Raw genomic sequence first — 23368 nt, 5'->3', positions numbered from 1 at the left:
ATCATTATGAATGTCAATTCTTATATTTTTATTTGATTTGTGACAAATAGGTAGGTACTTGAAATATATAAATAAATATATCGTAATGAAAATTTTATTTTATTTTATTATCCCTTTATTTAAATCAAGAAAATATAGCTGAATAAACGCTTTCTGCGAAAATAGGGAATATTAAGCTCAATCACATGGCCTACCGTGAAACACGACAATCGAAAGTTCGTTTTCTGCCTCTCACTCTTGATCGATAGAGAGGCAGATAACGAAATTAGGCAATTAGCTAAGTCTACCCATTTATGTTATAAGGGAGTTCCCTCTGCCAAAAAACTGTCCTGCAGTTTGGCAGAAGAAAAAACTGTACAAAGGGTTTATTCTGCCCTGCTAATAGTAAGTGCAGTACTTGCATGAAAATAATCGTTTAAATAAAGAACTTATTCAAAGAGAACAAGATAAACAATTGCATGACTTTTCAACTGCGATTACTGCGTATGTTGTTAGCACGGCAGAATTTCGCCTGAATGAATGTTTTTTTTTCTTTTTTTTTAAGTGTACAATTATGCACTAGCTAGGGTCTCGAAGGGAAAGCAAGAAAAAAACATGGAGTTTAATAAAGTAAATATAAACAAATGTTTGTTTATTCTAGCTTACTTATCTCTACAGACTTCGATTCGATTTTATGCGGATGCGGAAGTTCCGCGGTCGTTGATGCGAAAATATTCGCAACGTCCCTGCTTCACATACATTGATTTTGTATCAAGATAAAACGTCTGCAAGCAAAAGTAAACGACTGGTCTGGCCTAGTGGGTAGTTACCCTAGCTGCCTGTGAAGCCGATGGTCCTGGGTTCGAATCCCAGAATACCCTTAGGTATTTATTTGTGTGATGACACAGATATTTGTTCCTGGGTCATGGTCATGGTTGTTTTTAAGTATTTATACCTATCGTTGTCTGAGTACCCACAACACAAGCCTTCTTGGGCTTACTGTGGGACCTCAATCTGTAATAATGTCCTATAATAAATGCTGCTATTAAGCTTAGGAACAAATTAAATGTGGACCCTATAGGCTCATATATTATATGATTTATATGGTGGAAATATTCGCTGCATTGGGTAGGGTCACAGACAAGACATCCTCTAGGCTGAGCATAGTAACGCTACCTCCTCTGTTACTCCATCTTCGAGTCAAAGTGTCAGAATCCCGTGCCGTGATTGGTCCGTGTCTTTGAACGGACCAATCACGGCACGGAATTCGCTCACCTCGTCCCCCCGCACCCCCGTATTTTTGGCAGCATCGGTTTCATGAAATAATTGCTCTAAACTCCGTCTAGAGGATTCCTAGTCTATGGGTAGGGTTTTAGTAGCTTATAGTTCGTTTTTTTGCATTAGAAATAAGGTAAACAATTTGATGTGTCTTTTTATTGAAAAACACGTTTTACAAATAAGTCACGGCAAATATGTAACAATTTATGAATCTAATACGATCATTATATTCTTCTGCTTTCATAATAGCTAGGTACTGATTTTTAAAAAACGTTTTTCAATAAAAAAAGACTTCAAGATCGCTTACCTTCTTTCTAATGCTAAAAAAACGAACTATAGACGGAAGAGCACCGGGCTAGCGATCCGGTGGTCGGGGGTTCAAGTGCCACACAAAACAGTGAATGTTTTCATTTTTAATTTGTTTTCACACACATTCTCAATAAATACAAAAACAGTTCAACACCTTATTAATCTATAGTCGTTATATTTCATTTCTGCCTACTTCTAAAAAAATTTAAGTGCGTTTTTCTAAACATAAACTTTATTTTACTTTTGTCGTGATGACATCAAATCCTATCCGGTGTATAACGATGCGGTCTTCTCTTCGTCCGTCTATCTCTTGGTCTCCACGTCCGACACGTCGAGGCCGCTCTCGAGGCCTGAGAACAACACTACCTGTTAGTACTTCACGTTTCCAGTAGTATTTTGAATACTAGCACAGCTACCAGTATATTAATACACTGCGTCTTTTGACTATTAGAATTTGTTCTGAAAGATTCTAGACTAGTATTTTTTATACTATCTCATGGTCTAATAAAACATGGTCTTCTCTTCCCAGAGTGTCACTTGCCTACGTCACAATAACATTGCCACTTTATTTCAACATAACATGTTACATGGGTACATTATATCTATGGTTAATAAGTTAATTTATTTCTTTATAATTTAATAATTTTCATTTGTATGTATTTTATCTTAAATTTTACAATAACACGTCATTTTTAATTATTCGTTAGCAATATCTTCCGATTCACGAAAGAAATTTCAGACGTTCGGGTAATTCTGTTTACACTACTGGCAACACAGGATAGCGCTGTCACATTTGACAATCCGCCATTTTGTCCCTGACCGACCGTCCTTGTCGAACGCGTGTTAATTGTTATTTCCTTCTCGCTCAGTGTCAGCAGTCGCAGTGTTTTCCAAACTTTTCACGTCGTAAACTTCGTAATTAATGTTTTGTTACGAAAATGGTTGGCTGCTCTATTCGGAACTGTAAGAGTAGGAGTGAAAAGTGCAGTATAGATTTGTTTTATTTTACTATGTTTCTACATGAATAACTTAAAATTAATGCCGTTAAAATAATTTTCACTGTTGGTTAAAATTCTCCCACATTTTAAAGTTTGAGAACCTGTAAACAGCATGATGACGTAGGCAAGTGCCAGTTAGGTCATTCGCGAATCTCGGAAGAGAGTACCAGGCGGAGTATATTATTATACCATGTACTATCTTATTTTAATGTTTAACGATCTTATTTCGAAATTCTTATTATTAAATTTGATTTGTATTTTGTACCTATAATAATTCTATATATTTAAAGAAGACACGTATTTAACCGGTCAACTAATTAATCGAATTTGAGTAGTTTAAAAAAATAGAAATGGGTACTAAAATTAATAGATTGGCAACAAAAAGAGAGCCTTAAAATATACAATAACATATCAAATAAACATAGCACATATGATTATACCTTTTATAGTCTTCTTACCTTTGTGCTGCCCACATTTGTATGGCTTTTCTCCAGTATGTAAGGTTTTTCACCAGTGTGTTTTCTTAGATGAATCTTCAAAGCACCTTTCTGGCTGCTAGCATAACTACAATGGCCACATTTGTAAGGCTTGTCACCAGTGTGTCTTTTTAGATGAACCTTCAAATAACTTAATAGCTGCTAGCATAACTACAGTACTTGCATTTGTAAGGTTTTTCACCAGTGTGTTTTCTTAGATGAACTTGCAAATTACCTTTATCGCTGCTAGCATAACTACACTGGACACATTTGTAAGGTTTTTCACCAGTGTGTTTTCTTAGATGAACCTTCAAAGTACATTTACTACTGCTAGCATAACTACAATGGCCACATTTGTAATAAGGCTTGTCGCTAGTGTGTGTTCTTAGATGATCCTTCAAATTACCTTTCTGGCTGCTAGCATAACTACAGTGTTCACATTTGTAAGGCTTGTCGCCAGTGTGTCTTTTTAGATGATCCTTCAAATGACTTTTATGACTGCTAGCATAACTACATAGCTCACATTTGTAAGGTTTTTCACCAGTGTGTTTTCTTAGATGAACTCGCAAATTACCTTTATAGCTAAACTAACTAAACTGGACACATTTGAAAGGCGTGTCACCAGTGTGTTTTCTTACATGAACTTGCAAATGTCCTATATTGCTGCTAGCATAACTACACTGGGCACATTTGTATAGGTATATTTCTGGTCTGTCACTTGATTTCATCCGAGGAGTTTGCCCTACAACAAAAATGATTTATTTTTCAGATAATAATTATATTATACACTCATTTGTCTTGGCTAGTTTTTATACTAATATAAACTAAATTCCAGAAAAGTAACAGACAATTATCGTGAGTGTCAGGATGGCGGGTGGACCTCAGCGAATTTGAACGAAATATTTTTAAACGTATTGTACTTTCGGTGTACCTTAGTGTACCTTTAATAGACTCCAGTGTACTTCTCCCGGAAACGAGATATTTAACAAAAAAGGTCCACCCGCCATTCTGACGTCAGGATGGCGGGTGGACCTGTGAAATCTTGCAGTATACTGCACTAAAAGCATGCAGTTATAGTATACCTTCAGTAAACCTTTAATAGAAATCAGTTTACTCGTCCCTAAAACGAGCTATGCTCAAACTAAGGTCCACCCGCCAAACTGACGTCAGGTTGGCTGGTAGACCTATGAAATTTTGCATTATTTCACGCAAAATGTATGTATTTATGTACTTACAGTGTACCTGCGTAAACTATGAGTTAGAATCAGTGTACTTCGCCCGGAAACGAGATATATACACTCCTCGGAGCTGGATCTGAGGGACGCGTCAGCAGGGCTGTCAACACCGCTGCCTACTGGGCATCCATAGTAAAAAAAAGGAACCTTGGCACGAAAAAAAGAAGAATCACTCACCTTGATAGTTTCCTTTAACATTCCCAACTCTTTGTGTTCTTTAGTTACAAATCTGGATTCTATCATATTTAATTCTTCTTCTGTTAGAATGAACCCATCACCGATTTTTGTTAAAACGGCAGAAAAGAGTCTAATTTTCTTGGCGCATTACCTTCTGGAGTTCGAATTAATCAAATTTTCGCCAAATTGATGAAATTCACCATTATTTTTTTATTTGCTTGAAAATTGGTGTGGCTTTTACAGGGGGTAATTGGCGCAAATCTCCGATAAGGATCACGTCCAATCCAACAGTCCAAGCCAGTTATTTGCTTCAAACGTTCATTAATTTGTTCTAATAATTCTGCTGAAACCATGCTTACTTCGTCAATGATAATAAACTTAATGAACTCAAATAGCGCTCTGTATTGATGAGCTTTTTCGATGTTGAGTGACAATAGCCTTGAGAGTGATATGCTTAAAGCATTATGCACCGTTGTTCCACCTATGGCTAAAGCAGCTTTTCCAGTTGAAGCACAAGCAATGTATGCGTTGAAAATTCCATCCGTGTCAGAAAATCTATTATAAATCTCCATGAATGTTTTATTACAAACGTTTTACCACTACCAGCTGGCCCAGTCAAATATATCAGCAATGGTTCTTGCATTGGGTCGTTGGTTGATATTAAATGATGCATAGTGTGAAATAAAATTTCTCGCTATTCCTCGTTTGCTTTGCGCATAAGCCCATAAAATTCTGGATAAGGTAAGATATTCTCTTTCTTTTTAAATTTCAATTGCTCCAAGCTTATCAAACAACGCAAGCCGTAAACCTTCATTTAAATCTGCGTTTGGATTGTCATATAATTCAGCAAATGGGTTTTCATTATGAATTCTACCAACGACTTCGTTAATCTCCACTCCATCATCGGAAACGTATTCACGACATAACTCCCTGCAGATTTTCAATGTTTTTTCGATGTCAAAATTTGATTCGAACTCTTTTCTTCGATCTAGAATAAGTGCCTCATTTTCTTCGTATAACTGAAGATATCGCGATTCTGCAAGAATTTCCGATTCTTCATGACGGAACGGAAGGTGCAAAGTAACCATTTCTCTCCGATACTCATTGTAGTCTGTACCCATATCATAATTGCGATATCGTATAACTTTTGGTTCTTCCCTGAGTACATAGTCACCTTTGGTATTTTTATAATATTTAGCAACAAACTGAGCAAGAGAAATACCTGCTAAATCTTCAGGCCTCTTCTCATACTTGTCGAACCAATTTTCCTTCCATACGTCGGTTGAATCATCTTCTAGTTCACTTAATTCTTTAATTGTCTTCTTTATTCTATGCCTTTCGACCGGCCAAATGGTTGGTATATAGACAATAACAGTTGAACTTTTTGACACTGGCTCTCTCAATAAATACCATGCAGCCTCTTGACTCGTCATCTCTGTGTGGTTCAAAAGATTAATGCTAATATTTTTAGTAATGTCAAATAAATTAAATTCAGGATGTTCATCCATTATTTCAATTATTTGTCTTTGTAAATTGCTAACACCTCTGTTAGTTTTGTTAACATATTCGACCACGTAAGCGGCACAAGAATATTCTTCAGTTATAAATTGGAAATCAGTGTTGGATCTGACAACGTTCAATATGAATGGATTAAATGGATTATTCCACTTTTCACATGGTTCACGTTTTGGAAAAACTCGTGGTCTATTAATTCCTGCTCGAATAATTTTGACATATTCGTCATCTGAAGCAATACCATTTTCATCGTAGAACGATTGAAAACCATTGTATTCGTATTTTTCCAAGTTTTTTTGGATTGAATTATATTTAGCCTTGTACTGTTGGAATCCATTTTCTGTATCTGGCATAGGCGTCAAAATCATGGTTTTCTTAACTGGCATAAACGGAGCGTCAAATCTACATTTTTGTTGTCGTCTCGATGCTTTACCTTTATAGCAAATAAAAGTATGCTTATGAGTTTGTAATCGGATATCACCAGAAGCCTCGGCAGCAGATACTGATATCAGAAAATCGATAAGATCGATAGCTTCATTATAATCTCTGTTAAGGGTGTCTTCCGGGGCATTATCTAACCAAGCTAAAATATGCGCCTGTGGACTACCTCGATGTTGAAATTCAATTCTTTTAAAGTAATGCAAAATCCTGTATTTTTGGAAAGGACTGTGCCTTTTTGATTTTAATATTTTTAAAAGAATTTCGACTAACTTATTAAAGTATATAGCGCATGTCACGGCATCTTCATTAATAAGAGTGCTTTTCTCAATAAAATGCAAATCTGCAGCCTCTTCAACCGATATTTCCGCATTATTTTTCAAATTATGCAACAATTGTAATAATTTAGGCCATCCAATTTCATTAGCACTTATGGTAAAGAAAATAGTTGGCTTACCGTATTGCCGAATCATAGCAAAAAGATCTCTTTTTCTTTCTGACCAATAATATGCTGAATTCGGAATAGAACGAAGGAATGCCAAATTAGTTTCAATGCAGCCGTGGATATAATCATCAGATTGTATTTGCTCTTTAGTTATTGCAATACCTTGGCCGACATGCTTGAATGCACTATGAAGAGATTCCTTAATTCTAATTCTCATTATATTCATAGCCATGTACAACAAGTGTTGAGGGGTTACTCCTCGTCTGTCAGATCTCCTTAGTTCACTTGTAGCCATCATGAAGGGTGTGACCGCATGCCTAAATTCTCTTAATTGCCCCAAATATATTTGTGGAAAAGATAATTCTTCAGCATGTTCATCAAATAGCAAACTCTTTGGAGCATTACCTAAAATTGAAAGCAAAAGTAAATCATATATATTATGTATCTTCTTGTTCAATAAATTAAAGAAACATGAAAATAAAAATAAAAAACTACCTTCGCCTGCAGCGATTCTCAAGTATATATCGTCGTTCCACATCAATGTTTGCTGCTGTGCCATTAAACTTTCCTCGATGGGTATTTGTTCTAAAATGTCATTGTCGCCATCTTCATCAAAGATAATTTCATCTTCAACGTCATAACTTGTATCGTTCAAAAATCCATCGTCAACTAAAACGCCGTAGGACTTGTAAAGAGGAGTATCCTTTAAATATCGTAACCACACTTTTATTTTTCTCTTTGTCACTATACTATACACGTAGCTAGATTTGTGAATTTTTTTCCTTTTAATGTGAACTGTTATGGCATGATCATCATCCACTTGTCTTGGTAACTGATGCACCATTGTGTTTACTTCAATTGGAACATTTATCACCTGCCCGTATATTCCATATTGACCGTGAATATGCCGAAGCCTTCTAATTTGCATAAATGGAATCCTTGGCGAGATAAACCTTTCAGTTACCAAATCCAAAGGAAAGTCTTTAAGACAGTCTGGAAGTGGTGGATATTTGAATCCATTGTAAACTGATAGTGGTGGGATATGTTGCTTTTGAATGGCTACAGCAAAGCAAGTCGAACATATTTTTATTTTCAGTATAGCAGTGTTTGAGAGCAATGTTCTTATAAATTCAATATTTGGAGTTGCATCGTTATTCTGCAAATATTTCAAATCTTTTCTAAACCACAGTCTGTCGCAAATGTCACAAGCATGACCAAATTCATTTTCCACAAAATCTTTTTGAAATTGTCGATGAGCTGAAGAATTCTGTTGAAAAGCAGAGTATGTTTGAAGATGTATATTAGGTGGAGATGATTCAAAAACTTGAGAAGGAAAATGCCTTTGACGCACTCTATCTTCGATAGAATTGTAGTTAGAATGTATTAATAGACTTGAAGGTACATCTCTCGACAATAAATCTGCAATTTGGGAACTACAGATAACTGGTGGAACATATGGCACACCTCCGGTGGACGGGCCTGCAATTTGTGAAGTATGAATGACTGGTTGTACATCTAACACATCTCTGGCGGACGGGCCTGTTTGTAAATTTGATGTTCTTTTTTTATCTCGATACCGCTTACAATATTCTTTGTTTTTCTGCTTTTGTTTTCTTTCATCTTCTTTCTTCTTGTCATCATCAGAGAAGTAAGGCGTAAAGTGCAGCTCACGAAGATCAAGATGAATCCAATTATGTGTATCATTTGTTTTAAAATGACAGAAGCGAGTGTCTTCATTTTTTGAAATTACGTTGAAATAGTGGAAATGCACACAAATATTTTGATTGTAAATTTTTGCAAACAAGTATAAACAATCCAAATCTCCATATTCATTGTTACTTGAGAGTATGTTATATGCTTCCTGTGGATTGTGGCAGGAGTTTAAATAAGGTGAATCACGTAACTGTCTTCTTAAATCACAAGTCGAAATTTGAAGTTGCAGAACACGTATGAGTGAGTGGAATAGACAATTACCATCACCTGGAATATCTGTGTTTCTGTGTAGAATGACTTTGGGGGTAATGCATTCGTGACTCTCTTCATATATAGGAAGTTGTTGGGTGAGGAATTCATTTTGTTCGAGCTGTACATTTTCTAAATTTGGAGAAGCCCTGCATTGCACAACATTCTCTTGGTCTTCATTACTGTCCAATTTCTTTCTTTTCCTGCGAAATAAAACAAATGATTTCTTTGTTTTAAATCAAATAATAACAATATTAATCATATAGGTATATATTACAATATTTAAAATATGAAATTAAATTACATTTGCAAATCATTTCTTTTTTCTTCTTCTTTTTCTTCCTTCGAATCTTTTTTCTTTGTCTTCAAATCTTTTTGACGCTGACGCCATGCCCTTTGGTATATTCGATTTAGTTCCTTTATTTTTTCTTTTCTTTCATTATCTTTATACCGCTTACAATTTTCTTTGTTTTTCTGCTTTTGTTTTCTTTCATCTTCTTTCTTCTTTTCATCATCAGAAAAGTAAGGCGTAAAGTGCAGCTCACGAAGATCAAGATGAATCCAATGATGTGTATCATTTGCTTTAAAATGACAGAAGCGAGTGTCTTCATTTTTTGAAATTACGTTGAAATAGTGGAAATGCACACAAATATTTTGATTGTAAATTTTTGCAAACACGTATAAACAATCCAAATCTCCATATTCATTGTTACTTGAGAGTATGTTATATGCTTCCTGTGGATTGTGGCAGGAGTTTAAATAAGGTGAATCACGTAACTGTCTTCTCAAATCACAAGTCGAAATTTGAAGTTGCACAACACGTATGAGTGAGTGGAATAGACAATCACTATCACCTGGAATATCTGTGTTTCTGTGTAGAATGACTTTGGGGGTAATGCATTCGTGACTCTCTTCATATATACGAAGTTGTTGGGTGAGGAATTTCCTTCTTTTCCTGCGAAAAAAACAAAGAAATCATAAAATAAAATAATAACAATATGAATCATATATATATTACAATATTTGTAATATGAAATTAAATTACATTTGGATATCATTTCTTTTTTCTTCTTCTTTTTCTTCCTTCGAATCTTTTTTCTTTGCCTTCAAATATTTTTGACGCTGACGCCATGCCCTTTGGTGTTCTCGATTTTGTTCCTTTTTTTTTTCTTTTCTTTCATCTTCTTTCTTCTTTTCATCATCAGAGAAGTAAGGTGTAAAGTGCAGCTCACGAAGATCAAGATGAATCCAATTATGTGTATCATTTGCTTTAAAATGACAGAAACGAGTGTCTTCATTTTTTGAAATTACGTTGAAATAGTGGAAATGCACACAAATATTTTGAATGTATATTTTGGCAAATAAGTATAAACAATCCATATCTCCATATTCATTGTTACTTGAGAGTATGTTATATGCTTCCTGTGGATTGTGGCAGGAGTTTAAATAAGGTGAATCACGTAACTGTCTTCTCAAATCACAAGTCGAAATTTGAAGTTGCAGAACACGTATGAGTGAGTGGAATAGACAATCACTATCACCTGGAATATTTGTGTTTCTGTGTAGAATGACTTTGGGGGTAATGCATTCGTGACTCTCTTCATATATACGAAGTTGTTGGGTGAGGAATTTCCTTCTTTTCCTGCGAAAAAACAAAGAAATCATAAAATAAACAAATAATAATATGAATCATATATATATTACAATATTTAAAATATGAAATTAAATTACATTTGCATATCATTTCTTTTTTCTTCTTCATTTTCTTCCTTTGAATCTTTTTTCTTTGTCTTCAAATCTTTTTGACGCTGACGCCATGACCTTTGGTATTCTCGATTTCGTTCCTTCTTTATTTTTTTCTTTTCTTTCTCTGAAAAACGAAGATCTTAATTCATTTAATTTCATTCGAAATTATTTGTTTGATAAACCTACACCGCACAGAGAGCCACGGAAAGAAGCATCTTAAAGAAAAGAAGAAGACAAAATAAGTAGCGAGGATTTAAGAGACAAAACAGGGTTTACTGATGTTACATACAAAACAAAACAAAACAACTGAAATAGGGATGTTGACATGAATCGCGAATATATAACATGTTATGTTTTTACCATAGCAGGGAATATTAGAATGCGGAAAATCATATTTTGCAAGTGTAAATATGCGTAATAAATTAATTAAAAATAATAAAAAGTATTTAAAATAATGCCCAGTATCACGTGACTGCAAACGCCAATCGGAGCGCGTGACGTCATAACATTTGAATCATAACAATGAATTTTGGGGGTTCAAACCCCCCCCCCCCCCCCGAAAAGTTCATAATATTAACATTCATAGAATTAAAATAAGAACAGGGGGCCGATTTTTGAATTTCGACCACTCGATTTCGTGTATTTCATTAATAATATCTCCACTACTAGGCATTTAAATTCTACTATTAGAATTGAAATCGAGTTGTCAATACCACTAGATTCCAAATTTCTATCGCTCGTATTTCAAAAATCAGCATTTAGCCGTCTTCCTCCGATTTTCGAGTGACGAAATCGAGCGATAGAAATTCAAAAATCGGTCCCCAGGCGAGCGGCATGTTTCATTGATTAATGATTACTATATTACCTAGTATACGGTGGTTTGGATTTTGGATTTCTCCGCCATCGTCGATTATCGGATCGAAATTGATGCGAATGAAGTAGTGGATATATTTAAATAGAAAAACAGAAGATTAATTTTGTAATATTCTGTTTTTCTGCGATATATAACAGAACGTTATTTTTAGTGTACCGCACAAACTTTGTTCGCGGTACACTTATGGGATCACATCGGTCTTGCAAATCAGTTAAATGTGTTTTTTATTTAGCTTATAGTTTATACTGTCCCACTACTCGAAAAAGGACTCCCCCAATTCCTTCGAGGAATTTTTTTCTGTATGTATTTTTCACATCTCTAATATTTTTCTTGTATAAGGGTTATTTTATGTACTTTTAGTCGTTTTTAGGGTTCCGTAGCCAAATGGCAAAAAACGGAACCCTTATGGATTCGTCATGTCTGTCTGTCTGTCCGTCTGTCCGTCCGTATGTCACAGCCACTTTTTTCCGAAACTATAAGAACTATACTGTTGAAACTTGGTAAGTAGATGTATTCTGTGGACCGCATTAAGATTTTCACACAAACATAGAAAAAAAAAAAACAATAAATTTTGGGGGTTCCCCATACTTACAACTGAAACTCACAAAAAATTTTTTCATCAAACCCATACGTGTGGGATGTCTATGGTTGGATCTTCAAAAATGATATTGAGGTTTCTAATATAATTTTTTTCTGGACTGAATGGTTTGCGCGAGAGACACTTCCAAAGTGATAAAATGTGTCCCCCCCCTGTAACCTCTAAAATAAAAGACTGATAAAACTCAAAAAAATATATGATGTACATTACCATGCAAACCTCCACCGAAAACTGGTTTGAACGAGATCCAGTAAGTAGCCCCTTTTAATACGTCATAAATCCCCCAAACACGGAACCCTTCATGGGCGAGTCCGACTCGCACTTGGCCGCTTTTATTTTCTTGAACCCCCCCCCCCCCCCCCCCCGATACTAAAACCTGGCTACGTCCGTGTGTGGTGTAATTAATGGATGACCCCTTAGAGCAGCGCTCCCTGGCTATTTTGTATATAATATTGACAAACAATGTCTGCTAAAGTCATAAATATTACCAAAGTGCGACCCGCGTCAACTTCGTTAACTATTATGTGGCCCTTGGCTGCTAAGGGGCTATTCATAAATTACGTCATTTCAAATGGGGGGGGGGCACTGGGCACTGGACATCGTATGATGGTAGCATGACGTAGGAGGAAAGGGGGTCATTCGTAGCATGATTTTTGGATGATTTTAGGGGGGGGTCAAAAATCGTCAAAAATCGATGACGTAATTTATGAACAGCCCCCAAAAGGTTGCCGACCGCTGCCTTAGAGGTAGAACCCACAACTGACCTGTTGGTTGTCGCACCCCGCGCCGCTCCACTAGCACGGGGCCGAGCACGAGCTCATCTTTCTTGACGTGATCGGCGTACAACGCCGCCGCCGCGCTCACGCCGGCCGACTCGTCTTTTACACACACATCATCCAGTAAAGGCTCAGCTTTCACTGACACTCCCTCGAACGTGGTCTCTTCTTTTATACACACATCCTCACAGGGCTCAGCCTTCACGCAGGCACTCTCTGCGCCCTGTAACGCTAAATATATGATATGATATAAACTTATTGTGAAGGAGAAACGCGAAAAGAAAGCAAACAATGATAAGAAAACGGGTTCCATCTTCCCCACCCAAGACCCCCCAAGTAATTTTAGTACAACTTCAGGAGAGAACAGAGTATCACTCTCAGCCAAATAAAGTACCAAAAACGAATAATTATAACATAATTACAAAGAACGGGAGCTCACTCGAACAGACTCAATCAAAAAACAATTAAACTACGGTAACCGAAAAACACTAACTAAAATAAATAGAACAAACAATAAAAACCAAACCAAAGTAACATTCCCCAACGTGGCTGGTCCCCGTGGGGAATTAGACCACATCCCCCCAAAAAAATATAAACAAACGAACCAGATACATAACCATAAATGTACTCACACTGAGAACAGAAGATAATCTGCTAGAATTAACAATGGCAATGGAAAACATAAAATGGAGTATAATAGGTTTCAATGAAGTAAAAATGTGACGTCACACCAGGGGAGAGGGGTTTGCCAAATGAGACCAATTGTGACAATGAGGGGGAAGGGGTCAAAAAACCTTGAAATTCGTGTAATGTAATTAATTGATGACCCCTTAAAGGTAGAACCCAGAACTGACCTGTTGGTTGGCGCACGCCGCGCCGCTCCACTAGCTCGGGGCCGAGCACGAGCTCATCTTTCTTGACGTGATCGGCGTACAACGCCGCCGCCGCGCTCACGCCGGCCGACTCGTCTTTTACACACACATCGTCCAGCAAAGGTTCAGCTTTCACAGACACTCCCTCGAACGTGGTCTCTTCTTTTATACACACATCCTCACAGGGCTCAGCCTTCACGCAGGCACTCTCTGCGCCCTGTAACGCTGACGACTCCATCGTAACTATGAACAGCCACTTTGCTTACTTTAACCACATTAACGTAAACAGAGGTAGGATCATTGTTCAAATACGATATTATTTGAAATCCGTACAATATCTATTCAAAGATTATTCATAGCTCCAAAAGTGAAGTTACAAGTTGTACAAAATTACAAATCCCATAATAATGAATACCATAACCATACCATACCATAAATTTGCTTTCTGTCATTGTCAAATTTGACATTGTATGCAAGTTTTTTTTTTAACTGTTTTGGCCTGGATGCAAGTCCTTTAAGCCAATTTGTACAAGTCGTATACAGACGAGCTGGGAAAATCGACCGATTTGATCAGGAAAATAATAGGCACCAATCTCATCTAGCGTCCACACGATTTAGAGTAGGCCCGCACGAGCAACTTTGTCTCCGTGTCGAAGTCAAGTGCGACAGAGACAAAACACCAAGTTGCGGAGACAAAGTTGTCTCTATTATCGCAAAACCGCTTGCTCCCGAGTTAGCACGTGCCAGTACAACATTCATTTTGAAAAACAACCGGTATCGTCATAGTATTAAGGTTCAAATTTAATGTCACTAATATTCTAGATATTACGTTTTGGTAGTGTAGGACGATAAAACCGCCCCGAAGCGATACGGCGCTCATATTATTTTGATACTTAGTGTGGTGTTAAAAATGAAACGTGGTTATTTATTATATTGTTTTATTTAAATTATTAGCTTGCCGTGGTAAATGTAATAATTTACAAAGGTGCAGCTGCAAGCATTGTTATTTTTTCTTATCTTTAAAATAACGATACTGTGAAATTAGCACCTCTGATGTGATGCCGACGCATAGTGACAATAAAAACACTGATAAGGCAAACGTGGAGCTTTGAAGCGTACAGCTTTTCTAACAAAACGTCACGTGTCAACGGTCAGAAGAAAGGTCGGTTATAAGAAAGAAATTGATTATATCTGATTTTTTATGACACGATTTTATCTAGTAGTACGTATAACTGTTTATATACCTACACGGAAAAATGTTGATTATACCTATGTTAAACTTATTAATCTTAAATTTACATTGTTACCTTAGATTTTGTTATATAACAAATGAGGAGTGTCTTTTCAAAAGGGTTTATTTTTTCTGGGAATCTATTTCTAAATTGGACCTTAAGTTTTCTTGAGCAAGGTTCTCTCTAGAAGTACCGCTAAGAAAAAAATAAACCCTTTTGAAAAGACACTCCTCAAATATACAACGCTTTATCATAAATAACCGTGTTTCTTTTTTAACACCACACTAAGTATCAAAATAGTATGAGTGCCGTATCGCTTCGGGGCGGTCTATCGTCCTACACTACCAAAACGTAATATCTAGAATATCAGTGACATTAAATTTGAACCTTAATACTATGACGATACCGGTTGTTTTTCAATATGAATGTTGTACTGGCACGTGCGAACTCGGGAGCAAGCAGTTTTGCGATAATAGAGACAATGGCCTTTGTTTGAAAGATTAAGGTTCGAAGCGAAAAGTTCACCTGAGAAGAGCCCTACTATAGTCACCAATTTGCATTCCATAGATACTAAATTCGAAAATTGGCATTTTTGTGTCCGCACCTGCTGATTTGATCGGGGAATCAAATTGGCGTTTGCGTCCGTACGGACTGATTCGATCGGACAATTTCTTCAGATTGGCGAAAAATTGTCTCGTCTAGTCGTCTAACTCCACTTAAACTGATTGAATTTGTTGTATCTATACTTGGTCAAGCAGATCTTTTCAGTAGAAAGAGGCGGCAAATTTGAAAAATGTAGACGCAAAGGGATATCGTCCCATAGAAAATTTGAATTTCGCGCCTTTTTTACTGAAAAGATTTGCTTGATCAGCTATACTTAGTCGACAATGGATCGTGCGATTTATTGCAAGGTCTGTGGAGCCCTATCTGCATGATATAAGCCCTCTTAGGCACGAGCGCTTTTTCAACGCGCGTTTTAATGACACAAATGGAAACATGTTTATTTGTTCCTTCGATCAACACGGGCTTCCAACACGTCGTAAGCTTCTAGCTCAATAACCCCTTGATCGGGCCTGATTATAATTTAATGACTACAATAGAATGCCCTCAGCTACTCGTTTACCCAATTCCATTTATATAAATTAGAACAAATTTACTAAGTAATTGTCCATCAAACTATCCTGATAGTTCAGCTTAAAAACATCGAAATGCCGGGACGCGTCCCTAGCCAGCCGTGTGTTCCAAGTTGAATGTAAGAACTTCACTTCGCTTCTCTCGCTCGTTCGATAATAGTAATAGGTACAGGAGATTCACTCTCTAACAAAACGCCTTTGTTACGATTGCGACTTGCGACAGATATGACCGCTAGGTGGCGCAAGCGCCACGCGCGGCTTATGGCTAGCCACCAAAATTGGTGTGGGAGGGATGTATTGTAGGTACTTGTTGCGAGGCGAGTAGGCGACAAAACCACGGAGTGAGCCACGCCTGCCCTCGGGCCCCGCGTATAGCGTATACCACATCTATTAGGATCCTACCATCTATGGGTTACGATATATTTGGTCACTTTGGCCGTCACTAGGTCACTACCTATTTGATGCTGACTGTACACATTTGCACTAGGGTCTAGAAGGGGAAGCAATAAACAAACATCGAGTTTAATTAGTAAGCGCCACTCGCACCATCCCACTAACCCGGGGAAGACCGGTTGAACCGTTAACCCAGTGTGAAATTGTACTGGTAACTCCAGGTTTAACCGTTTAACCCCGGGTTAGTGATTGGTGCAAGTGGCCCTAAGTGTAAATATAATTGTGTTTATTTTAGCTTCCTTATCTCTACACTAACAAGTTTAAACATCTTATGAATCTACATCTCCACACACATTGATAAGATAAGATAAGATAAAATATGATCTTATCTTATTGATTTTATATCAATCAGAAACGTCTGCGTCACTAGCTTAGAAACAAATTAAAAGTTGGCCCTTCTAAGGCTCATATATTATATGGTGGAAATTTCCGCTGTATTGGGTAGAGGGTCTTAGTAGCTCAGATGGAAGCACACCGGGCTAGCGATCCGGTGGTCGTGGGTTCAAGTGCCACCCAAGACAGCGATCTTTTCCATTTATAATTTGTTTTCACACACATTCTCGAAATAAATACAAATACATTTTAACACCTTATGAAGTTATGAATCTATAGTCGTTAACTAGTTATTAATGTTTGCCTACTTCTAAAAAATCTTAAGTGACGTAACAGTTTTAAATGATTCACGGTTAGTTTCACTAGATTTAAGGTTCCGTCACGTAGGCGCGTTTTCCGGGCGGGGCGTAAGCGGGGCGTGAGCATATTATACTTTACTCCGGGGCAAAGACTGCAGACCCCATATGGAGTACTGCTGTCACCTTTGGGCAGGAGCACTTGGATGCCAGCTTGGACCCTTCGACTCAATCCAAAGGCGCGCTTTACGAATAGTCGATGATCCCAAACTCACTCAAAGCGGTATTGAACCTTTAAGTCTGAAGAGAGACCTTGCCTCCTTATGTGTGTTCTACCGCTTGTACAATGGGCTGTGCTCTGAAGAATTGTTTGACATGATGCCAACGGCAGCTTTCTATCACCGCACCGCTCGCCGTCGGCAGGGTGTTCATCCACACACCCTAGAATCTAAATGGTCGCGTACTGTGCGGTTTAAGAGGAATTTCCTCCCGCGGACGCTCCGGCTGTGGATGAGCTCCCTTCCGAGGTATTCCCGAGGGTCTACAGTATGGGGTTCTTCAAAAAAGGAGTGTACAGGTTTTTAAAAAGGTCGGCAACGCGCATGTAACACCTCTGGAGATGCCGGCGTCCATAGGCTACGGTGACTGCTTACCATCAGGTGGCCCGTATGCTTGTTTGCCACCGATGTGGTATAAAAAAATATATTTAAAAGCGGCACGTCCCGCTCACGCCCCGCCCGGAAAACGCGCCTGTGTGACGAAGCCTTTATTTATATCGACCGGGACACGAACATTGTCGTGATTATGTCGAAATATCGGGAGGTCGTAAACAATACAAAAGGTAATCACGGTTCATATCCCGGTCGATATAAGTCTAGCTTAAGAGACGTAGACGTATTGTTATATGCCACCGGTTTCCTGGCGGGTAACATTGCGTTTTTCTAATGATACACATTATTTTACTTTTGTCGTGATGTTATCAAGTCCTATTCCTATCCAAGTCACCCGGCGCATAACGGTGCGGTCTTCGGCTGTCGTTCCCTTGGTCTCTGCGTCCGACACGTCGAGGCCGCGCGCCTCGCTCCCGAGGCCTGAGAACAACACCACCGGTTGGTACACTTGGTACTTGCACGTTTCCTGTAATGTTTTGAATATACTAGCACAGCTACTAGTATATCCAAACTCTGCGTTTTTTTGACTATTCGAATTTATTCTGAGAGATTCTAGACTAGTATTTTTTATACAATTTTATTTTAATATTTAACGCATTTTAAAGCATCCTTGAATAAAGATAATTGTGAATCTTTTATCTTGAAAACAAGAAATGTACAGATGTTATCTGACTCAGTATCTAAAACCCAGGTAAGCAAGATTTATTTACAATTTATACAACGTAAAATGACTTTTTTTTATAAATTTGTATCCTTCGTGACCGTTCCGTATAAACTGACATATCCCGCCGCGGCGTTAGTCATGTGCACTAACCTGGTGGAGCGGCACTGTAAGTGTGGTCGTGCGCGGCGTCACTAGCCTGGAGGAGCGGCGGCACTAACCTAGTGGAGCGGCACTGTAAGTGTGGTCGTGCGCAGCGTCACTAGCCTGGAGGAGCGGCGGCACTAACCTGGTGGAGCGGCACTGTAAGTGTGGTCGTGCGCGGCGTCACTAGCCTGGAGGAGCGGCGGCACTAACCTGGTGGAGCGGCACTGTAAGTGTGGTCGTGCGCGGCGTCACTAGCCTGGAGGAGCGGCGGCACTAACCTGGTGGAGCGGCACTGTAAGTGTGGTCGTGCGCGGCGACACTAGCCTGGAGGAGCGGCGGCACTAACCTGGTGGAGCGGCACTGTAAGTGTGGTCGTGCGCGGCGTCACTAGCCTGGAGGAGCGGCGGCACTAACCTGGTGGAGCGGCACTGTAAGTGTGGTCGTGCGCGGCGTCACTAGCCTGGAGGAGCGGCGGCACTAACCTGGTGGAGCGGCACTGTAAGTGTGGTCGTGTGCGGCGTCACTAGCCTGGAGGAGCGGCGGCACTAACCTGGTGGAGCGGCACTGTAAGTGTGGTCGTGCGCGGCGACACTAGCCTGGAGGAGCGGCGGCACTAACCTGGTGGAGCGGCACTGTAAGTGTGGTCGTGCGCGGCGTCACTAGCCTGGAGGAGCGGCGGCACTAACCTGGTGGAGCGGCACTGTAAGTGTGGTCGTGCGCGGCGTCACTAGCCTGGAGGAGCGGCGGCACTAACCTGGTGGAGCGGCACTGTGTGGTCGTGCGCGGCGTCACTAGCCTGGAGGAGCGGCGGCACTAACCTGGTGGAGCGGCACTGTAAGTGTGGTCGTGCGCGGCGTCACTAGCCTGGAGGAGCGGCGGCACTAACCTGGTGGAGCGGCACTGTAAGTGTGGTCGTGCGCGGCGTCACTAGCCTGGAGGAGCGGCGGCACTAACCTGGTGGAGCGGCACTGTAAGTGTGGTCGTGCGCGGCGACACTAGCCTGGAGGAGCGGCGGCACTAACCTGGTGGAGCGGCACTGTAAGTGTGGTCGTGCGCGGCGTCACTAGCCTGGAGGAGCGGCGGCACTAACCTGGTGGAGCGGCACTGTAAGTGTGGTCGTGCGCGGCGTCACTAGCCTGGAGGAGCGGCGGCACTAACCTGGTGGAGCGGCACTGTAAGTGTGGTCGTGCGCGGCGTCACTAGCCTGGAGGAGCGGCGGCACTAACCTGGTGGAGCGGCACTGTAAGTGTGGTCGTGCGCGGCGTCACTAGCCTGGAGGAGCGGCGGCACTAACCTGGTGGAGCGGCACTGTAAGTGTGGTCGTGCGCGGCGTCACTAGCCTGGAGGAGCGGCGGCACTAACCTGGTGGAGCGGCACTGTAAGTGTGGTCGTGCGCGGCGTCACTAGCCTGGAGGAGCGGCGGCACTAACCTGGCGGAGCGGCACTGTAAGTGTGGTCGTGCGCGGCGACACTAGCCTGGAGGAGCGGCGGCACTAACCTGGTGGAGCGGCACTGTAAGTGTGGTCGTGCGCGGCGTCACTAGCCTGGAGGAGCGGCGGCACTAACCTGGTGGAGCGGCACTGTAAGTGTGGTCGTGCGCGGCGTCACGCGCGTCGCCCTGCGCGGTGAGCCAGGGCCGCCTGCTGCTGGCGTCTGCTCCTGCATACTTTAACTCTATTGACAAAGAAAGGTGATTTTTAGGGTTCCGTACCTCAAAAGGAAAAAGCGGAACCCTTATAGGATCAATCGTGCGTCTCTGTCTGTCTGTCCGTCTGTCACAGCCTATTTGCTCCGAAACTACTGGACCAATTAAGTTGAAATTTAGCACACATATGTATGTTTGCGACCCAAAAACGGACATGAAAAGTAAACGAATGAATTTTAAATATGGAGGTCACTTTTGACAAAATTAAAAAATAAAGTTTTTCAAACTATATCGTGTTACATATCAAATGAAAGAGCCCATTGTAAGAATCTCTAATATTTAATAATTTTTGGATTTATAAATAGTTTAGCAGTTATGCAAGAAAATATGCAAAAAATGACCATTCCCCCCTTTATCTCTGAAACTCCTGGGTCTAAAATTAGGAAAAATTACAAAAAATAGTTCTTTACCTATAGATGACGGGAAAACTTATTAGAAATGTGCAGTCAAGCGTGAGTCTGACTTAATGTACGGAACCCTTGGAGCGCGAGTCCGACTCGCACGGCTGGGTTTTTTTTCGTACGTTTCTTGCTAAATTAGCTAGTTGGATATGGATTAGAATCAAGTTTATATCACTTTCTGATTGGCTGATACATGTCAAAATAATTGAGATGGATAACTCTATACATTGACAATACCAAACAAACATAGCAGATAGTCTTATGATTATACCTTCTATATATCTCTTACCTTTGCGCTGCTCTTCGAGATCTGTGTGTCTCCTGTTAAGTATCTCATCAGCATATTTGCATTTATGGACTTGTAAATTTATTTTATAAATAGTAGCATAATTACATTGGCCACATTTGTGACGCTTTTCATCATCGTGTATCATTTCATGTTTACGTACAGCATCTTTATAGGCACTAGCATAGCTGCAATGGCCACATTCGTAAAGCTTGTCAACAGTGTGTGTTCTTACATGAACCTTCAAATCATTTCTAACGCTGCTAGCATAACTACACTGGTCACATTTGTAAGGCTTGCCGCCAGTGTGTGTTCTTAGATGATCCTTCAAATTACATTTACGACTGCTAGCATAACTACATTGTTCACATTTGTAAGGCTTGTCGCCAGTGTGTGTTCTTACATGAACATTCAAAGCATATTTAGTACTGCTAGCATAACTGCACTGGTCACATTTGTAAGGTTTGTCGCTAGTGTGTTTTCTTAGATGATCCTTCAAATTACCTTTCTGCCTGCTAGCATAACTACAGTGATCACATTTGTAAGACTTGTTGCCAGTGTGTTTTCTTACATGAATCTTCAAAGCATATTTAGTACTGCTAGCATAACTGCACTGGTCACATTTGTAAGGCTTGTCGCCAGTATGTGTTCTTACATGAACCTTCAAAGCATCTTTAGTACTGCTAGCATAACTACAGTGTTCACATTTGTAAGGCTTGTCGCCAGTGTGTGTTCTTACATGAACATTCAAAGCATATTTAGTACTGCTAGCATAACTGCACTGGTCACATTTGTAAGGTTTGTCGCTAGTGTGTTTTCTTAGATGATCCTTCAAATTACCTTTCTGGCTGCTGGCATAACTACAGTAACCACATTTGTATGGCTTTTCGCCAGTGTGTTTTCTTACATGAGCACTCAAATTACCTTTCTGGCTGCTAGCATAACTACAGTGTTCACATTTGTAAGGCTTATCGCCAGTGTGTGTTCTTAGATGAACCTTCAAATTACCTTTATTGCTGCTAGCATAACTACACTGGTGGCATTTGTGTGGATTATCGCCAGTATGTTTCTTTACATGAATCTTCAAACAACTTTTACGACTGCTAGCATAGCTGCACTGGTCACATTTGTAAGGCTTGTCGCCAGTGTGTGCTCTTACATGAACATTCAAAGCATCTTTATTACTGCTAGCATAGCTGCACTGGTCACATTTGTAAGGCTTGTCGCCAGTGTGTTTTCTCACATGAACTTGCAAATGTCTCTTTTGGGCACATGCATAACTACACTGGCCACACTTGTATGGTTTTGCATTAGTATGTTTTCTCAAATGGCTGATGAACCATATTTGTATAGCTGTAGCATATTCACAGTGGGTACATTGGTATATTTCACTTGGTTTCATCCGAGGAGTTGGCCCTGCAATATAAATCTTTTATTTTAATATAAAAAAAGCCTTTTATTTCTGGTTTTCGTAGATGGATTTCGTACATTTCGTAAATGTTTTATTTTACTAGATTAAATCTCATTTGTCTTGGTTAGTTTTTATACTGACAGCGTTTTACACAAAAATAAAACGCTAATTAAATAACTTACCATATTCGGAACCTAAAGTAATATATTGAGAGTGGCAACACTGTAGTTAGTCGTATTGTCCTTTTCTAGCATATACGTCCATCTCTCTCCCACACCCCCACCACTTCAGGCAGTTGCGTTTGACAATTTTGACAGTTAGAAACAAACGCAAATTACCTCATTGTCTCAAAATTATACATATTTACACCAGGCAGGATTAAAACTTTAGGTTCCGAATATGGTAAGTTATTTAATTAGCGTTTTATTTTTGTGTAAAACGCTGTCATTAAACAACTGTACCGATATTCGGAACCTAAAGTAATATATTGAGACGTGTTTGTTATCGCCTGGTGGTGGGAAGACGCCAAGCCAATGTGATTATACATGTACTTACATATTATGTATATGTAATATTATTATATTAGGAGTGTTTAATTAATTAATTAATTATGTAGTACACCCTTTATTTTAATACATGTGAGGAGAGAGGTATTTAGTAAAGCATACAATTTTATATACCATTATATTATGATACTAACTTTCCATTTTATATACGTATTTAATGTAGGTACTTATAAATTTTCAACGAAAATCACAAGGGTGCTATAGTACTTAATTATATGTATGCGAGACTATGTAAAAGAAGATAAGTCAGTCTACTCTTCAGGGAGCATACAACATCTGTGATATGGAGTGATGTAATTAAAATATGAAAAGATAAAAATCATAAAGTACTCGAGTAGTTTTTATTTATAACTCCCAATTATTGACAAATTTGATAATAATTATCTAGTAAGGTA

The 23368-nt window shown here is 39.3% G+C and overlaps 2 protein-coding genes across 3 annotated transcripts; both read right to left on the bottom strand.

Annotated features, from left to right (window-relative positions):
- Positions 1-1693: 1693 nt before the first annotated feature.
- On the bottom strand, positions 1694-22424 carry LOC134660135 (zinc finger protein 569-like). Of its 2 annotated transcripts, XM_063515847.1 has the most exons (3): positions 21000-22424; positions 20171-20278; positions 1694-1916 (listed from the first exon to the last, which is right to left on the bottom strand). In XM_063515847.1, exons 1-3 carry the CDS (start codon positions 22396-22398, stop codon positions 1870-1872), a joined length of 1554 nt encoding a protein of 517 aa, XP_063371917.1. In that variant the 5' UTR covers positions 22399-22424; the 3' UTR covers positions 1694-1869. The 2 variants fall into 2 exon arrangements, with proteins under 2 accessions (XP_063371917.1, XP_063371918.1); XM_063515848.1 differs by lacking the exons at positions 1694-1916; positions 20171-20278 and adding an exon at positions 3188-3614 and having other exon boundaries at positions 21333-22424.
- On the bottom strand, positions 5214-8304 carry LOC134659939 (uncharacterized). The gene is made up of 2 exons (XM_063515636.1): positions 7346-8304; positions 5214-7255 (listed from the first exon to the last, which is right to left on the bottom strand). Exons 1-2 carry the CDS (start codon positions 7776-7778, stop codon positions 5214-5216), a joined length of 2475 nt encoding a protein of 824 aa, XP_063371706.1. The 5' UTR covers positions 7779-8304.
- Positions 22425-23368: the final 944 nt, after the last annotated feature.

Source organism: Cydia amplana, chromosome 26 (assembly GCF_948474715.1).
Source record: "Cydia amplana chromosome 26, ilCydAmpl1.1, whole genome shotgun sequence".
Lineage (NCBI taxonomy): Eukaryota > Metazoa > Arthropoda > Insecta > Lepidoptera > Tortricidae > Cydia > Cydia amplana.
The sequence above is the reverse complement of the archived record's forward strand: the minus strand, read 5'-3'. Positions and strand labels throughout refer to the sequence as shown.

What these genes read in the sequence shown, in the direction of transcription:
- LOC134659939 (XM_063515636.1), bottom strand. Translation starts at nt 7,778, where the DNA reads ATGCAAATTAGAAGGCTTCGGCATATTCACGGTCAATATGGAATATAC. An exon ending in GAGAATCGCTGCAGGCGAAG is followed by an intron (nt 7,256 to 7,345) that starts GTAGTTTTTTAT and finishes TTTCAATTTTAG; the next exon opens with GTAATGCTCCAAAGAGTTTG.
- LOC134660135 (XM_063515847.1), bottom strand. Translation starts at nt 22,398, where the DNA reads ATGAAACCAAGTGAAATATACCAATGTACCCACTGTGAATATGCTACA. An exon ending in TCTCGAAGAGCAGCGCAAAG is followed by an intron (nt 20,279 to 20,999) that starts GTAAGAGATATA and finishes CTTTGTCAATAG; the next exon opens with AGTTAAAGTATGCAGGAGCA. An exon ending in TTACAGTGCCGCTCCACCAG is followed by an intron (nt 1,917 to 20,170) that starts GTTAGTGCCGCC and finishes TGTTGTTCTCAG; the next exon opens with GCCTCGAGAGCGGCCTCGAC.